Source organism: Panthera onca, chromosome C1 (genome assembly GCF_046562875.1).
Source record: "Panthera onca isolate mPanOnc1 chromosome C1, mPanOnc1 haplotype 2, whole genome shotgun sequence".
Lineage (NCBI taxonomy): Eukaryota > Metazoa > Chordata > Mammalia > Carnivora > Felidae > Panthera > Panthera onca.
In genome coordinates, this window is record NC_138346.1 from 97,261,091 (window position 1) to 97,277,978 (window position 16,888).

Genomic DNA, 16,888 nt, shown 5'->3' on the forward strand with positions numbered 1-16,888 from the left:
GAGTTAGGGCCCACATTGGGCTCCACCCTGTCAGTGTAGAGCCCACTTGTGATTTTCTCTCTCCTCCTCTCTCTGGCACTGCCCCCACCCCCGCTTATTCTCTCTCTCTCTCTTTCTCTCTCTCTCTGTCTCTCTGTCTCTCTCTCTCCCTCTCTCCCTCTCTCCCTCCCTCAAAAATAAATAAATAAACTTAAAAAATTTTTAAATAGTTAAGATGGTAAATTTAAAAAAGTCAGTTATGTTTCTTTAAAAGCATATACCAGACATTGAAGGTATGAAATAATTCTGAACAGCCTACTAATGATCTTACTCATCACTACTTGAATTACAACATATTTGATAGCATTATTGGGTCATAGATCTTCATATCTGCACAAGAAGCCACTTGGTTTAGTGAAAATTATTCAAGCATTAGAGACAAATCAGGCAGGATTGATAACTGTTACCTTCTGGTTTTTATGACAAATTACTTAGATGTCTCTGATCCTTAGTTTTCTTATCTGTAATAGGAGGTTAATAATAGAACCTACTTGATGGGGTTGTAATGAGGATGAAATTAATTTATATATAAAGTCCAACTTAGCAGTTGGTAACTGACAGCTCTTACTAATTATTTTTTTCTCATAGTAATTAAGAAACACCTTCTAAAAAGTCATTCCCTTTGTGCCTTTTATAGCATGAGAAGCTGATGCATGAATTGGAAGAGGAGAGACACTTACGTCTTCAGAGTGAGAAGCGGTTGCAGGAGGTGACACTGGAGTCTGAGCGCAACCGAGTTCAGATGCGTGGTCTGCAGCAACAATTCTCTAGGTACGCCTCTGAACTGAGCCTCTTGATTCTGGAGGTGCATCTCTTCCTGCACCAATAGCACTTGTGCTTGAGTTTTCATTGTGAAAGCTTCTCTTGAATTTGAGAAGCTAATTTCCTAAGAGCTTAGACCTTCTTTTCTGGCCCAGCCATCAGATAGTATTGGAGTTGATTGGCTGAGACTTGATATTTGCACTTCACATAGTCTTGGCTTTATTGGATCTGGTTGTCTTTTCTTCTCTCATGGCTTTCCAAGGGATCTTCCAGGAAGAAGTAGTCGCTGTGTGGCCTGTAGGAATGCCCTGTGAAAGACCAACCAGGAGGATGAAAGTTTACCAGTTATTATAATTCTATTTTAAAGTGGACAGAGAATGTGAATCTAATTGTTCAGGAAGCACTCACTCAGTACTTAAAGGAAACATTTACCAATGGTTAAAAAAATCTAAATCAATGTGTTTCTTTCCTTTAAAAAGATGTAACTTGAATTTGGAAGGAGGCTTCTGATTAGATTTAATTCCTGCACAGTCATAATCTTTCAGCTACCAATTATAGTTACTATGGGACCAGTTGAAGGTTCAATCTATTACTTAAAGTCTGTTCAATTCCATGGAAAAAACACAGACTTGTGCAGTTCCAATCCTGGGACCTGATAAGGGAACTCTGTGAAAGACGATTTACTTTCATTTCTGTATTTCACTTCACCATTTGCAAAATCAGGGAATTAATTTTGCGTTATTTTTTTCTCTTTCTTGAGGTTATCCCAGGCAGAATCAAGTTTGAGAAGTTGCCTTAAATCTTTTCCGATCAATCTATGTGGATCTTCTGTTTAATTTCCTATTGGGATTTGGATGTGATCAGTGATAGATGATTTGGCTTCCTCATTATGAAGCTTTTATAATGATAGCTTAAGCTTTGAATGCATTGCAGGGAGAAACCAAAGTTGAGCCTACAGATGATTTATTTCATTGTGATGAATACCATGAATGTTTGTGACTTTGGTTTAGAGACTTCTTAGGGGAGCAGGTTAGAAAGGATGGGTGACTCCTCTGTATTCCGAGTCATAATTTAACATCCCATTCCACTCTCTGAGCCCATGATAATACACAGGTGCTGTAGAAATGCACCAATCAGTAGTTTAACAAATGCTTGTCCCATCCCTCATAAGCTATTACTTACACAACCTTGTGCTCAATTTTTCATTTGGTTTGATGGCAACTCTCACTTTATGTCTCCCAACTTGAAATAATAGATCCAGCCCCCACTTTTGAAGCAACTCTAAAACAAGCACTGCTTTGTAATACTTGCCATTTTAATGATATAGGAAAGGAGGAGGTAGATTGCCCTACCCTTCTTGCACTGTCTAATTGAGATGTCTCTGTATTCAAGCTATTGATTTACAGAGCCGGAGACATATGACACAGTAAATTATTTTCATATGATACCAGGTCATCTGCTGTAAATCAGATGACACCCATACAGATTTGAGTTGCACCAGAGCCAAGGCTACATCCTAAGCTGAAAGAGAAGATAATTATATGTCGAACAAATAGTGATTGGTTCTACACTCCACATTTTCCACCACTGTATTCAGTTTCCTAATGTAAAGCATCATTGGAACTGAAAAGTTCAAGTCCAATTACAGCCAAAGAACTAATGTAATTCAGCAATAGATGGGGGAAAAAAAGCATATATCGCAGGTAGGATAGTTAGGCAATAATTTAAGTAGAACCACTGAACCATTTTTGATGACCTTTCACATCTTAAACTGTGGTTTATGAGATATTTCTAGTTATGTTTACTTGAACAGTCTTGTTGCTATAACTTAGGTCTTTGAAAAATTCTCTGTATTATAGAACATTTGTATAGCTCATCACCTTTGGATGTGGTCAGCATCTAAATGCCCATATGTATATGGATAATTTTCTCCTTCTTCTCCCTGGGTTAATGAGTTTATTTTGTACATCATGCTGTCTGAGATGTCGATTTACTTTGAGTGTATTTATGGGATGAGTTTATTTTGAAAAATAATGCTAGTAACTCACCTTTTCAAAAGACACAAAGTAGCTTACAGTAAAAGGTAGTTTTACAATAAGACTAATAAAATAATAATAGAAAATAAAAGCTATAAAAGGATAATGTGGCAAGTTATCATTCTTACATGGCCTGACATGTTTTCTGACAGTGAGCATTTGATTTACCTCTAACATTCCTTGTGGACAACATCAAAAGGAATGTATAACAGCATATGTAATCATTATCTCCTAGACAAAGGCTGCCACTCCTCAGGGAGAGAGACATTAGCTCTGGTAACAAACTCATACCAGAACACATCCCTCGGCCCCTTCAGAGATGGCACAGGAGGATATAATAGACAGTGGTCCAAAATGGTTCAGAGTAGGATTAATTCTTAGAAGTACTGCTGCTTCTGTAATCTCACTTATGTCTACAAAGTTAAGGAATTTATGAAGTTCACAGTATGTGAAATAGGAATGCTGGGTTCATATCTAAATGATAATGAGTAAAACAGAACTCCAGTGCTCACGGTTCTCAAGTCAGCCACAGTACTGCAAGTTCACGGCAACATCTAAATATACATGTGTTGTATCTTTTTAGTACCTGTTTTATTAACCTGGAGCACAGAGACATGAGATGCTGAGGACTGGGTGGAGCTACGAGAAGTATTTTCCTGGTATAGTTGATGGTATTGTCACCACGGGGCCATCTGAACAGTAGTAAAGGAGATACTGAGTCTCAGATTCAAGATGAGTTGAGGCATTGGAGAGGAAAGCAGATAGTGAAGTTAGAAGCTGGGACAATTAAGTGTATGTATGAGGTAGAGTTCAGGCATCAGAATGAGCACTGCAGCATAATTAGTCCAGGGCTTGATTTTATGCAGTTTCAGTGAGGTGATATGATGCCTTAAAGTTACCAGACAAACCTGAACATTGTGATTTTCTGGGGTAATGAGTAAGGGGATCACTTAGGCCATAAACATCTGTAAAAACATTTGCATGAGTAATTCTCTTTTTATGTGGCCACCAAACCTTCACTTATAATCCCCCCCCTTTCCTCTTGACTTCTGATTAGGGTATAATGATCAGCAGTGGTCCAAAATTTGGGTAATAAAAAAAGGGAGAGAGATGTGACCATAGATTACATAATCAGCTCTAAGCTCATAAATCATAAATCACCTGTACTGAGGATGATTCGGGAAGCCATAACAAGCTTGATTCTGACCATTACATTCTTTAATATAAATATGGAGAACAGAAAAGGTGTTTCCAAATTAAACCGTTGCCATAGATGAAGGAACATTTCAATAGGGTGGTGCTTAGAGACAGGTGGCTTCTTTGTCTTGCTATTTGGTGATATAAATCAAAGATGCCTTCCAAATGTCATAATGATTATTTGACCTGTCATCTGTGTGGTATACATGGCTGGGCACATTTTATGTGAGATTAGCTTTGTGCCCACCCTTCTATAATTGGGTAGCTGTCTCTACCCTCCCTTTAACTGTTCTATTGAAGTGTGCATCTCTAGGCAGCTGAGGTAATAATGCTGTGAGTGAGGCTATGTCACTGCCTTCCCTCCTATATAAAGATGATTAGTGTTGGAACCCCCAGCGTCATTACCTTGAGCGAATGAGGTGGTTGTGCATCCCTTAGATTCACCTAGAGAAGCACTTAAGGAACACTCTCTCCAACCAGTGGGTAAAATAACAATGATTTGAAAGAAAACAGATTTGTGGAGAAATCAGCAATACAGAGTACTGATATCATGTCACCCATGCATGATTTACACCTGTATTTGAGTTGGTTCCTTTGGAAGCAGTACAGTCAATGTGTGGATTATTGCTGAAAGCTGTTGCTCTTATCAGACAATCAACCATTTTTATTGTGTGTACAATAAAATAGAACACAGTATGTATCCTCACAAAATGTAGACTCCACATGGAAAAGACTTATGTATGTAAATGAACAAAAAACCCCCACATATATAGCATAGCTGTAAATAAAGGGAACTTTTATCCAAATTCAAGACAGCCAAACTTGATATTTGTTAATGGCATGTTATCATGCAAAAGCATGAATCAAGCCAGGTGAAATAAATGAGTGATTGCCTAGTGCTACTAGCAATAATAATACACATGGTTATCATATGACAGCTCTGTGCTGCAGTATATTTGAAGCTTTAAATTAGAATCAACCTGGTAGACTCACCACCACGAAGACATATTTCATAAACTATCTACTGTTAGCAACCCATATCGCACTCATAGCATCATTAGGAATTAGTTAGTGCTTTTCTACAGCCTTGAAATGTTCCCCGTGCGTGTGTGTGTGTGTGTGTGTGTGTGTATGCACGCGCAAGTGCTTATATGTGCATATTTACACCATGCAGTGTAAATTTAAGTAAAGGGAACAGTTAAGCTTTGTCACCCGTAATAGGCAAGGGTAGTTAAAAATCACCCAAATGGAGTCCCAGCTTTCACTCTCTACCTCCAGGATTTCTTTTCACCTGTTCTGACCTTCTCTCCCTGCACAGTTATCTGCTGCCTTGAAGCTATTTCTTTGCTTACTATAACTGGGATTTCTTCTATCACAGTTGATTGCTATGCTTAAGTGCAGTCGGCTGCATGCTGAACTTGAAGGAGACGTAAATTGAGATGGTTTTACTACTTAACTCGTTCACTGGTTGCTGTTCACATTATCGGCTCTCAGAAACTTTATGGAATTCTAGGGTTCATTTTCTGCTGCCCATTTCGAAGCTGTAGGCACCTGGCATAGAAGTGTGTGTTGAAGAGGATAATATGCCCTTAAATGTTCTACCCACGTATTCCCTTCTGCCTCTGTATCTGTCTGGTGCATTAAAAGAACATTTTCTCTACATCTTTAGAAGGAGTAAAACATAACAAGATGAGAAAAGCTGTCAATTGACCTTAGGACAATCGATAGCACAGAGCTCTTCTGCCCCTTTTCTACATTTGTTCCCATCTCAGACCTTTGTCAACTTTAACCTATCACAGGGGCTCGTTCTCCTGAGTGTCTTATTCCTCCTGATGAATATAGAGGGAAATTTTCTGTTGATTTGGAGTTGCTATTTCCATGCTATAAGCAATATTTCTAGCTAAGACTTTTCATAAGAATGGAGGTCTCTCATCTCCTTTGAGAAAATTTACCAGAAGTTTAAAATGAGAAGGCAGTGCTGGTTAAATGATAAATTTTCTTCAAATCGCACAGATGGAAGAAAGATTTTTAAATAGCATCTTTTAAAATGCCTCATTCACATAGTATGGATCATGTTTTAATGTAAGAAGTTTATATCATAGTGATCTAGTGTTTAAGCTCTTGCTTGAGCAAAGCAGAGGGAGACTAAAACCAACTATAAGAGAATGGCTGGGGGAGGGGGAATGGGGAAGACCATTTTCAGCTCCCTGAGCAACAGCTAACTTAATAATAAGCATTTCTTAATTCCTTTGTATTTCTGTTTCTGCATAAGGCATGATGACATTGTCAAATGTTTCCTAAATTCTTAATAGAGGTATACGTTGTTGAGTAGAAAACTTAGAAGTTATATTGTGTGTTATTTATCTCTAGTAGTGAAAATAGTATTAACACAGACTATAGTTTCGGTTTTATTTCACAGAGCAACATCTTATTAAATGGGCTTTCTAGGATGTGGTTCTAGCTCCATTTCTTTTTTAAAAAATTTTTAAAAATGTTTATTTATTTTTGAGAGAGACAGAGCACAAATGGGAGAGGGGCAGACAGAGAGGGAGACAGAATCCAAAGCTGACTCCAGGCTCTGAGCTGTCAGCACAGAGCCTGATGGGAGGCTTGAACTCACAATCTGCGAGATCATGACCTGAGCCAAAGTCAGACACTTAATGGACTGAGCCACCCAGGTTCCCCTCTAGCTTCACCTCTAGCTAACTTAATCACTTTGGTTAAGTAATTCGACCTTTTTAGAACTCAGTTTGTTCATTTGTAAAGTGAAAAAGTTGAATTGCTTATAGTTTTATAATGCTTCTTACAGTTTTTAAAAGACAGTGAATTTAAACTATATTTAAACTGAAATGTATTACTTGAGTGAAGTTCTAACCAGACCTTCTTGAAGTTCTAACCACCAGGCTTTTGTGTTGGGAACCTGGAATGAACTATCTTGCTCTCTACAGTATGATCCTTGTGTAACTCGGTGGGGGAGGGGGAGACGGTGGGCTTTCACCATGTCTATTTTGGTTACTTGACTCTGGAGACATCAAGATTAGAAAGCTGCCGTGCCCAGATGAAATATTTCTGTTGAGGACAGACAAAATTGAATACTCAGGAACCTGACTGGCAAAAGGAAGCTACAATCCTCTGCAGTGGACATAACCATTATTGCTCTCGGCTCTGATGTTGTCTGCTTTAGGATTTATTTGAACTGGCTCAGAAAAAGCCTGAACAGAAAGAACTTTATGACACCCAGAATTGTTTTCACTTTTAAACAATTTCTCTGAAGAAATAGCCATCAGTAAAAACGAACAACCAACAAAACAAACAAAAACGGTGATTTAGTCTCTCTTCTAAACTTTTTTTTTTTAATTACCCATCGCACTCTTACTGTGTTACTGTCCCCACCCCAACCTATTTTTTTTTCTTTTAAGAAAATACAGGATATAGAATCCATTTTATTTTAAAACTGTAAACTATGTTCATTCTTACTGTCAATAATAAATACTTTTTTGGTCAGGTCTACAGAAAATCCATTTTGTAGGTGTACAGTTTGATCAGTTTTGACAAACATACACCATCATATAACTACCGCTGCCATCAAAATACAGCATATTTTCCTGCCCCTGAAAAGTTTCTTTATTTCCCTTTGTTGTCCATTCCGATTCCATACGCCAAATGTATGACCAATGACTGATCTCTCTCCCTATAGTTTTGCCTTTTCCAGGAAATCATACAACTTAATTTATCAAGTATTTCACTTTCTGTGTCTGGTTTCTTTCACCTCGTGTGTCTTTTGATATGCATCCTTGTTGTTGCATGTGTCAGTAGTTCATTCCCTTTTATTGCTTAGTAACATTCCATTGTAAAAAAAGTACCTATTTGTTTATCCATGCAGCTACTCGTGGGTTTCTTCCAGTTTTAGGAGTATAAAGTTGCTATAAACTTGCAACTTTCATGCTCTAGTTTCATTGTTTTCCATTTCTCTTGGGTATGTAACTAAGAATCGGATTACAAACTCATGTAGGAAATATATGTTTAACTTTACAAGAAACAGCCAAACTTTTTCCAAAGTAGCTGTGCAATTTTGCATTCTCACTAGCAAAGATTAGGAGTTATTCCATGTTAACAAATGCATCTGGAAAAGCAAAACCCAGATACAGAAAACCACACAAGAAATACCTGGCTTATTCAATTATTTTAAGGTGAACACTTGTAACCAACATCAAGTCAAGAAAGAAAACTCTGCTAGCCCCCCAGAGGGCCCTAGGGGCCTCTTCCCAATTTCAACCTTCATCTTCCCCAACTAAATAACTAATATCTTGGTTTTAGAGCAATAACCTCCTGGTGTTTTTAATAGTGCTATCACTTAATGTGCATCCCCAGACACTTTAGTTTAGTCTTGGTTGTTTGTTATAAAACTGGTTATATATTTTAGGTTTCTTTTAATGAATAGCTTGCCTTCCATCACTTGATTTTCTTTCAGATATCTACTGAAGAACCTGGAGCATTTGACCTACAGAGTTTATCAGTTTAAATTAAATTAGTTGTTTTCTATTCTTGGGGCAATTGAACATGTTTCTCTGTCCTCCATATTTTCTGCAAATTGGCATCTGTTTCTATACTTTGCTGCTAGTAATGATCTAAATAAGGAGTTCAGGGTTGTTGCCTAAGGAGTGGAGATCTTTTCTCATATCCCCATATATTTCTTACACTACAACCAATAACCTTTTCCATAATAGGCATTCAATAAACATTTGTTGGTTGAAGAATGAATGAATGAATGAATGAATGAATATAAGAATGAATGAATATCTTCACTTAAACAGAAAGATGCGGCCAGAATTGCACTATGTACGACTAAGGTTAACCATGGAAGAATTTTAAAGGTAGTGTGTTTATGATAGAAATTTGCTTCCAAGAGAAGTTGTAGAATGGCCTTCCCTGTGAATCTGTAAAATTTTGATAATAGTCATCATTCTTAGAGTCATAAACCATGATGGCCGGGGAGGATGAAGACCCGATTTTCCATTCCTGAGCTTCTATGATAGAGTACTCACCTATAAAAGATGAGTTGCCTTTTCTCAGAATATTCTTTGCAGAATTCCTGTCTGCAGGGCACTAAATGGAATTTGGTGCATTAAAAGTTTACTTCCCATAGGGCAAAGTTTACTTTCAGAGAGTGTTTTATGACCCTCAGATAACATTTATACGAGTGTTTCTATGGTAGCGTATGGGGCAAATGCAATGGCAGCAATCTGAGGAGTGAGGATTATTTTCTGATTACCTTTTTCGTCCATAAGCAGTGCCTTTAATGAATGGTATCCCCACAGAGTGTGTCTCTGAGTGCTGGCTGTAAACACTTGGAACTCTTCTTTGGGATCCTTGATATAATTTGTGAAAAATTATTCAGTTAACATGGTTCTTGTTTATAAATATGTACATCTGCTGTTAACGAACAGCCTGGAGCTTTTAGGAATGTTCTTCTGAGAATAAAACAGAGAATTAGCTGTGCTGAAGCTGTGGGCTTCTGACAAAAGAAACGTGTTGTGGTTTTCATTAAATTGTGTTTCAGGGGGCGCCTGGGTGGCTCAGTCGGTTAAGCGGCCGACTTCGGCTCAGGTCATGATCTCGCGGTCCATGGGTTCGAGCCCCGCGTTGGGCTCTGTGCTGACAGCTCAGAGCCTGGAGCCTGTTTCAGATTCTGTGTCTCCCTCTCTCTGCCCCTCCCCCGTTCATGCTCTGTCTCTCTCTGCCTCAAAAATAAATAAACGTTAAAAAAATTTTTAAAAAAATTGTGTTTCAGAATTCTTTGTATTTTTCTTCTGACTGAAGGTTTTCACCTTTCATTTGGAGTAGTAGCAAGTGACAGGATATATTTTCACAAAGCACAAAGATGAGTTTCTTTTGCCATGTTTAATGTAGTTTTTGCAACATTTCAAACTTCTCTTTTATAATAAGCATTTTTATTATTATTGATAGCAACATGGTCACAAATATCATGTTTTATACTTTTATTTTTCAATGTTTCCAAAACCATTCCTTACATTATTTCATTCAGTTTTCACTTTAACCTTTGGCATTGTAAGCAAAGGCACATTGTGATATCATAATTTTAATAAATAACACTGTCACAACTTTACCAAAATGAAGTGACTTGTCCACAGTCACATGGCTAGGTGGATCTCAGTCTAGACCCCAGGACTTCTGGCATCTGGACAAATATTGTCTATTTCCTCGTTAATTCATTTTGTAGTTTATGATCATTGATAGAAAATGAAGATACTAAAAATATTAGAAACAATTGTGTTTCATGTAGATTTCAGCCTTGATTGTATATGTAGACATTCTGCCACTGACCAGGTTTCTTAGACTTTATCATCAGTTGACTGAGATTGTACCCAAAGAAACTTGGGCCCCAGTGATTAATGAAATTCTATTAAATTAAAAGGAGATCTTGGTAGCCACTGTTTTCCCATTTCAGAGTCCATAAAGAAGTTTCTGTAGTTGTCTCTCTTTAGTGTGTATCCCTTTTATAGCCTCTACTTTCTTAGTATATTTCTGTACAGCATCATTAAACCAGCTGGACTGATGATGAAAATGGTACCTTCAGACATCTAGCCTACCACCAAAATACAATTATATTTATTACATGAACTGTGTAGTCATTGAATTTAGCTGAGATGACCCAGATTTCCCCTTGGCTATGGACTTGGACAGTATATATTTAGCTAATAAAACCCAGTTCCAAATTCACCTTCTCTCTGATGTTTTTTTTTTTTTTAATTCCACTTTCCTCACTTAATTATTATACATATTGTAAATACATTAAGTATATATTTTTATTTGCTAACGGTTTTGGACCTCAATATAGTTATATTCCCCCAGTAGAATGTAAACTTCTTATAGCTTTTGCCTGATACATAGTAGGTGTTTTATAAATGTTGAAATAAATATTTCCAATTGGCCATATTGCTATATTAAGCTACCATTTATTGAACCCCTACTCTGGATGACATTTGGCTATTCTGTCATGTCATATTTACCTAAATCACTTTCAGATTCCTAAATTACTTTATTTTTTTCACTTTAAAATTTTTTCACTCAGATAGTATTGTTGCACAGGCAGTAAGTTTTTACAAGAACTAATGAGACCAAAAAGTATGACAGTTTAAAAAGAAAATGACAAAATTGGTTTGACTGTGCTAAGCAAGGTAGAGGGACACAAAATAAGTCATTTCCCCTCTCTCTAAGGATCTTATGGTAAAGAAAGAGTCACACTTGAAAAAAACTAATGCTAGATGAAATCAAATCTTTACTGCAAGAAAGGGAGAAAAAAAAATGACCTAAGAAAAACTGAGCATGTCAGAAAGGGATTTATTTGAGATGACTATTGAAGGATGTGTAGGTGAGGAGGATTTAATACGGAACTGAAGGAAGGGCATTTTAGGTTAAGAGAACAGAACGCAAAGATAGGTCTAAAGGTGTGAGTATCCGTGATGGGTTTCAGAAGCAGCTAACAGTTGTGTATTGCTCGAGCTTAGTTCTGCTAAGGCCCTTATTTCACACTAGCTGTTTGAATTTAGGCCTTTGTCATCCCCTTGCATCCTGGGTAGTGAAAGAATGCCTGGCCTACCTTTGCAGGTTGATCTTATGAATATCTCAATCACACAAGTCAGTCTTATTTTGAACCCTTTTCCTGAAGCCCAGCGGTCACCTTTGATGTCAGAAAACACTTAAAGAATTGATTTCTATTCCCTCAGCAATTCACATTATTGTCAAGAGAGTCCCTAGTGAAGTAGTAATATATTTAGTATACTTCCAATATGCATGACACATATAACACTTACAAGTCTATTGCCTTTTCAGAAACAATCACCAAAGCACACGCTATGTTATCAGGAAATACCCTACAGGTCTTTGTAATAGATTTGAATGGTTTCAAGATTCTGCAAACTCGGACTTTATAAGCAGTCTCTCCTGAGTAAAGAATTGAGTGGTAGAGTAGTAAGGCTGTAGTTACTGCCTCAATTCATGGAAAGCCCAGTTCAGGAAAGGCCAGGACCTTAGAGGTTGCAATGACAGTGAGAACATCCATCATTTAATAAAACCTGAATGAAGCACAGAAGGACAGCATCTAAATGCACAAGGAGAGAACTCTCAGATGGAAAAAACAGCAAAGTTGCGCACTGGAAACTTCGACAATGACCCTTTATTTTTTTTTAAGTATATTTGTTTATTTTGAGAGAGAGAGAGAGAGAGAGAGAGAGAGAGAGAGAGAGAGAAAGAGAGAGAGAGCATGTGCATGAGTTGGGGAGGGGCAGAGAGAGGAGAGAGAATCCCAAGCAGGCTCTGAGCTGTCAACACAGAGCCTGATGCGGGGCTCAAACTCATGAAACTGTGAGCTCATGACCTGAGATGAAACCAAGAATTGAACATTCAACCAACTGATGCTCCAAGGTACCCCTAAAATGACCCTTTAAACATAAGATATATGAGATGTGTATTTAACTCATTAGTTTTTTATTAACATTTAAAGAGAACTTACCAGATATCAGGTACTATTCTAGGTACCAGGGATATAGCAGTTTGTAATGGAGGAACCATCATATTACTTATAATTTAATTCATTTTTTTCTTATTAAAATTTTTTAATGTTTATTTTTGAGAGAGAGAGAGGGAGAGAAGGAGACAGAGCACGTGTGAGGGAGGGGAAGAGAGGGAGGGAGACACAGAATCCAAAGCAGGCTCCAGGCTCTGATCTGTCAGCACAGAGCCTGACTTGGGGCTCAAACTCATGAACTGTGAGATTACGAACTGGGCCGAAGTCAGATGCTTAACTGACTGAGCCACCCAGATTCCCCACATGTAATTTAATTCTTAAAGCAACTCTCCATGGGAAATATTCCAATTATCTCTCTTTTACAGATGACAAATCTGTGGCCTATGTGGGTTAAATAGTTTACCCGTTGTCATACAGCTTGAATGTATTATAGCTGGGATTTGAACTTAGCCATTACTCTGTGATGTTTCCTGTTTGTTATCCACAAAAGAAAAAAAAATGAGCTAAAGTGTACTGAGTGTTGACCTTTTACCATTTGGGATTTGGGAATGTGCTTTAAACATGTAATCTCTTCGCTGACAAACTCTATGAGGAAGTATTAGCATCCATATTTTATAGAAAAGAGAAATAAAGCCCAGTGAAGTTGAATGATTTGCAAAAGGTCACACAGCCACTAAATAGCTAAGCCAGGATTCCATTCAGGCTCATTTGTCCTTTGACATATATTCCCTTTTTATTGTATACTATGAAATTAATAGATGTTAAGATTCTCATAGAGGAGGTTTTTACTTCAGTCTTTGTGTTTGGAGAAATTAAAAACAGTGTTTTAGATGTATGCTACTTTCTGAAATGTTTCTTCCAGTGTCTTTGAGGATCCATGTGTATCCATTTATTGCTTGGGGTATGCTCTACATGACTAACAAGTTTCTCTATCATTTAGCACAAGACACAAAATGTGGTTGTAGGCATGTGTTTTCAAACCAACTCACTCTGAAACTTATAAAACTTTGTACTAATTAAATTCATATATCAATGTGTCCTTTTCAAGAATTGCTTGATTAATGAACCCTTAACAATTTGAGAAATGGATCTTCAGTTAAATTTGAAATGAATGCTGGATACAAATATGGTGATTTGTGGAGCTCACCATCCTCTCCACTGTACTCCTTCTCAAAAACCCTCATCTAGATTTCCTTCTCATTTTCAATGTTTCAGTCAATATTTTTCTCCTATTTTCATATAAATGTAATCATCAAATTACGTGAAGAAAGAGAAAAATGTGCCAGGTAGAGAAAAGTAGATGCTTAATATACTATAATTAATCTAAGAAGAAAGTGGGATTTGTGTATACATGTGTATGTGGACATGCAAACAAACACATTGAAAGAAATGTATTTAGAAGGACAAAGTAAAACTTTAAAAATAGCTATAGATATTAGAACAGAGAATGCAACAAGAATAGGAGCTAAGTTTCTCTGAATAAACTTTAAGAATTTGACTTTAGAGGGACACGTGAATGGCTCAGTCAGTTGAGCCTCTGACTTTTGTTTTTGGCTCAGGTCATGATCCCAGATTTGTGGGATTGAGCCCCACATCAGGCTCCATGCCAGTAGCTCAGAGCCTGCTTCAGATTCTCTCTCTTCCTCTCTGTCTGCCCCTCCACTTCTCTTGCTCTCTAAATAAACTTTAAAAAATAAAAATAAATTAAATAAATTAAAAAAGAATTTGACTTTACAAATATTAAAATATTTAATATAATTATAACATCTCATTTAAAATTTCACCCATTGAAAACACAACAAAACAAATACATCTAACTGTTGGTGACAAAACTACACATGCACAAAATCATTTGAAATGACTTCCAGGCATAGAATTTTATACATCTATATTAGGATTTATTAATGACAAAAACATACACACCACATAAAAACAAAAAGACACAATGTGTTGTACACCTAAAACTAATTCCATGCTACTATTTGTCAAATAGAAATTAAAATGGAACAAAATATAAATTCAATTATCTGGAAAAAAAACAAGTAATTATTTTTAATAATCATATTTTTGGAGGCAGTGTTAATGTTGTCATCCTGAGACAGTAGTTAAAAGTTTGCATGATCCAATTTGAAAAGGCTTCTACCGGTCAAAAATGTTTCCATTTGTGCATCAATAAGAGTAATGACTGCAGTGTATTGAAATGCATCATCTATGTTTAAATCCTTTCATTCATAATGGTACAAAACAACCCCAACACAAATTTTCGAGGATGCTAGAGAACCAGCTCATTATTTTATTTTTTTTTATTTTTTAAAATATTTTTATATTTATTTTTTGAGAGACAGAGCACAAGTGGGGAAGGGGCAGAGACCGAATGTGGCACAGAATCTGAAGCAAGGTCCAGGCTCTGGTCAGCACAAAGGCCTGACACAGGGCTCGAACCCGCAAACTGTGAGATCATGACCTGAGCCAAAGTTGGACGCCCAACCGACTGAGCCACCCAGGTGCCCCATCATTATTTTCAAAACTGATAAATAACATTTTCAAGCATTTATCCTGCCTTTCTTTAAGAACTATAACTAAATCACTGTTGGGTGGGAGGGCAAGTTTCTTTTCATAGGATATTTCAGTTAATAAATGAAAAATAGGATTGTATAATTAGAATGTTATTAAGAATGTCATTAGAATTGCAAATCCTAATGAAATAATGGGTCTAGGCAGTGAGCATCATTGGCTGACAACATCACAGAGAGAAACAGTTCCCATTGTGTGTGTATGATAGAAATACCCGGGGTGCCCGGGTGGCTCAGTCGGTTAAGCGTCAGACTTCGGCTCAGGTCATGATCTCATGGCTAGTGAGTTCAAGCCGTGCGTCAGGCTCTGTGCTGACAGCTCAGAGCCTGGTGTGTGCTTCTAATTCTGTGTTTCCCTCTCTCTCTGCCCCTCCCCTGCTCACGCTCTCTTTCTCCTTCAAAAATAAATAGACATTAAAAAAATACCCAACACCATCTATGAAAACATATTACCCAAAAATGAGCTTGAATCTAATCAAGCCTATAGATCTAATGACCAATTTATGGGAAACATCATGAGAATAAGTTGGGAAAAATCCAAACTATGGGGAATTTTACAGGAAGAACAGCCGGGTTTCTTCAACAAATAAACTGCAAAGAAAGAAAAGAGGATGGGAGAAAACCTGTAGATAAAGGGTCTTAAGAGATGTTGTGGGAACATTATTTGGATCCTAATTTGAAGAAATAGTGAAAAGAATTGGTTGGAAGATTCGTATACTTTCTGAACATTTGATACAGTTCATGTTTTTAAGTGTGGTGATATATGGGCACATTTTTTTTAAAAAGTGCTTCATGTTCTAAACACACAAATTAACATAAATATGTGATTTGCTTTTAATAACTGTGAGGGAGAATCAGGAGTAAGGATGATGAAGCCTCATTGGCTTTCAGTTTTTTATAGTGAAGCTGTATGTTGAGTAGATGAGAGTTTCTTTTTAAAATTTTTTTTAAATGTTTATTTATTTTTGAGAGAGAGAGACAGAGTGTGAGCCGGGGGAGGGCATAAAGAGAGGGAGACATTTTTGTGAGTTTCTTATATTTTAACTTCTACTTTTGTAGAAGTTTGTAACTTTTCATTAAAAACAAAAAGAACCTCAAAAACATGCAGTTTCTTGTAGATTATTAGCTGTAATCTTAATATTGCTAAAGAAATTAACAGAACTTAATACAATTATTCTTTCATTTATATGCTTGTAATTTTCTAAAGTTAATTTCATTACAGCCTGACCCCTAACATTTACAGAGCCTAGGGCAAGTGTATAAGAAATGTGGCCATATTCCACAGGTCTAAATATGCAAAAATCATAAATCAAGCTAGCAAACTGCCGAATGAAATATGTTCTAGTCTCTTACCTTGATGAATATACCTTCATCAGGTCCTGGAAGACCAAATTCGAGTTTAAAATTCTCTCATTCCTTGGTGTTTTTGCTGGCTTGTGGTTGTACCGACAACCAGTTCCAAAGTCCCAGCATGCAGCCCAATCCTTTGGTTATCTATCTGCCTTTCTCTCCCTACCCCAGGCCCCATCATCCCATACCACAAGGGGCCTTAGTGCACCCAGCGGACACCCTAGCTTTTAGGTGTCTACCCTGCCCACACTCCTTCCCTACTGTCACTTCTTGGGACTTAAGAGCACAGAGAGGCCTCGCACTGGTCCTGGCAATAGGCTCAGGGCCATTTGGAAGGAAATTGCTGGTTCACAAGTAAACAGAGCATCATGGGGCAGAGGGGA

The 16,888-nt window shown here is 37.2% G+C and overlaps 1 protein-coding gene across 5 annotated transcripts in view; it reads left to right on the top strand.

Annotated features, from left to right (window-relative positions):
• NCKAP5 (NCK associated protein 5) overlaps positions 1-16,888 on the top strand; it is a 968,925-nt gene that overhangs the window by 532,121 nt on the left and 419,916 nt on the right. For all 5 annotated transcript variants that reach the window (XM_060622495.3, XM_060622496.3, XM_060622500.3 and 2 more), the window contains one exon: positions 677-810. In XM_060622495.3, the coding sequence (XP_060478478.1) occupies positions 677-810 (134 nt within the window). The remainder of the gene's footprint in view (positions 1-676; positions 811-16,888) is intronic.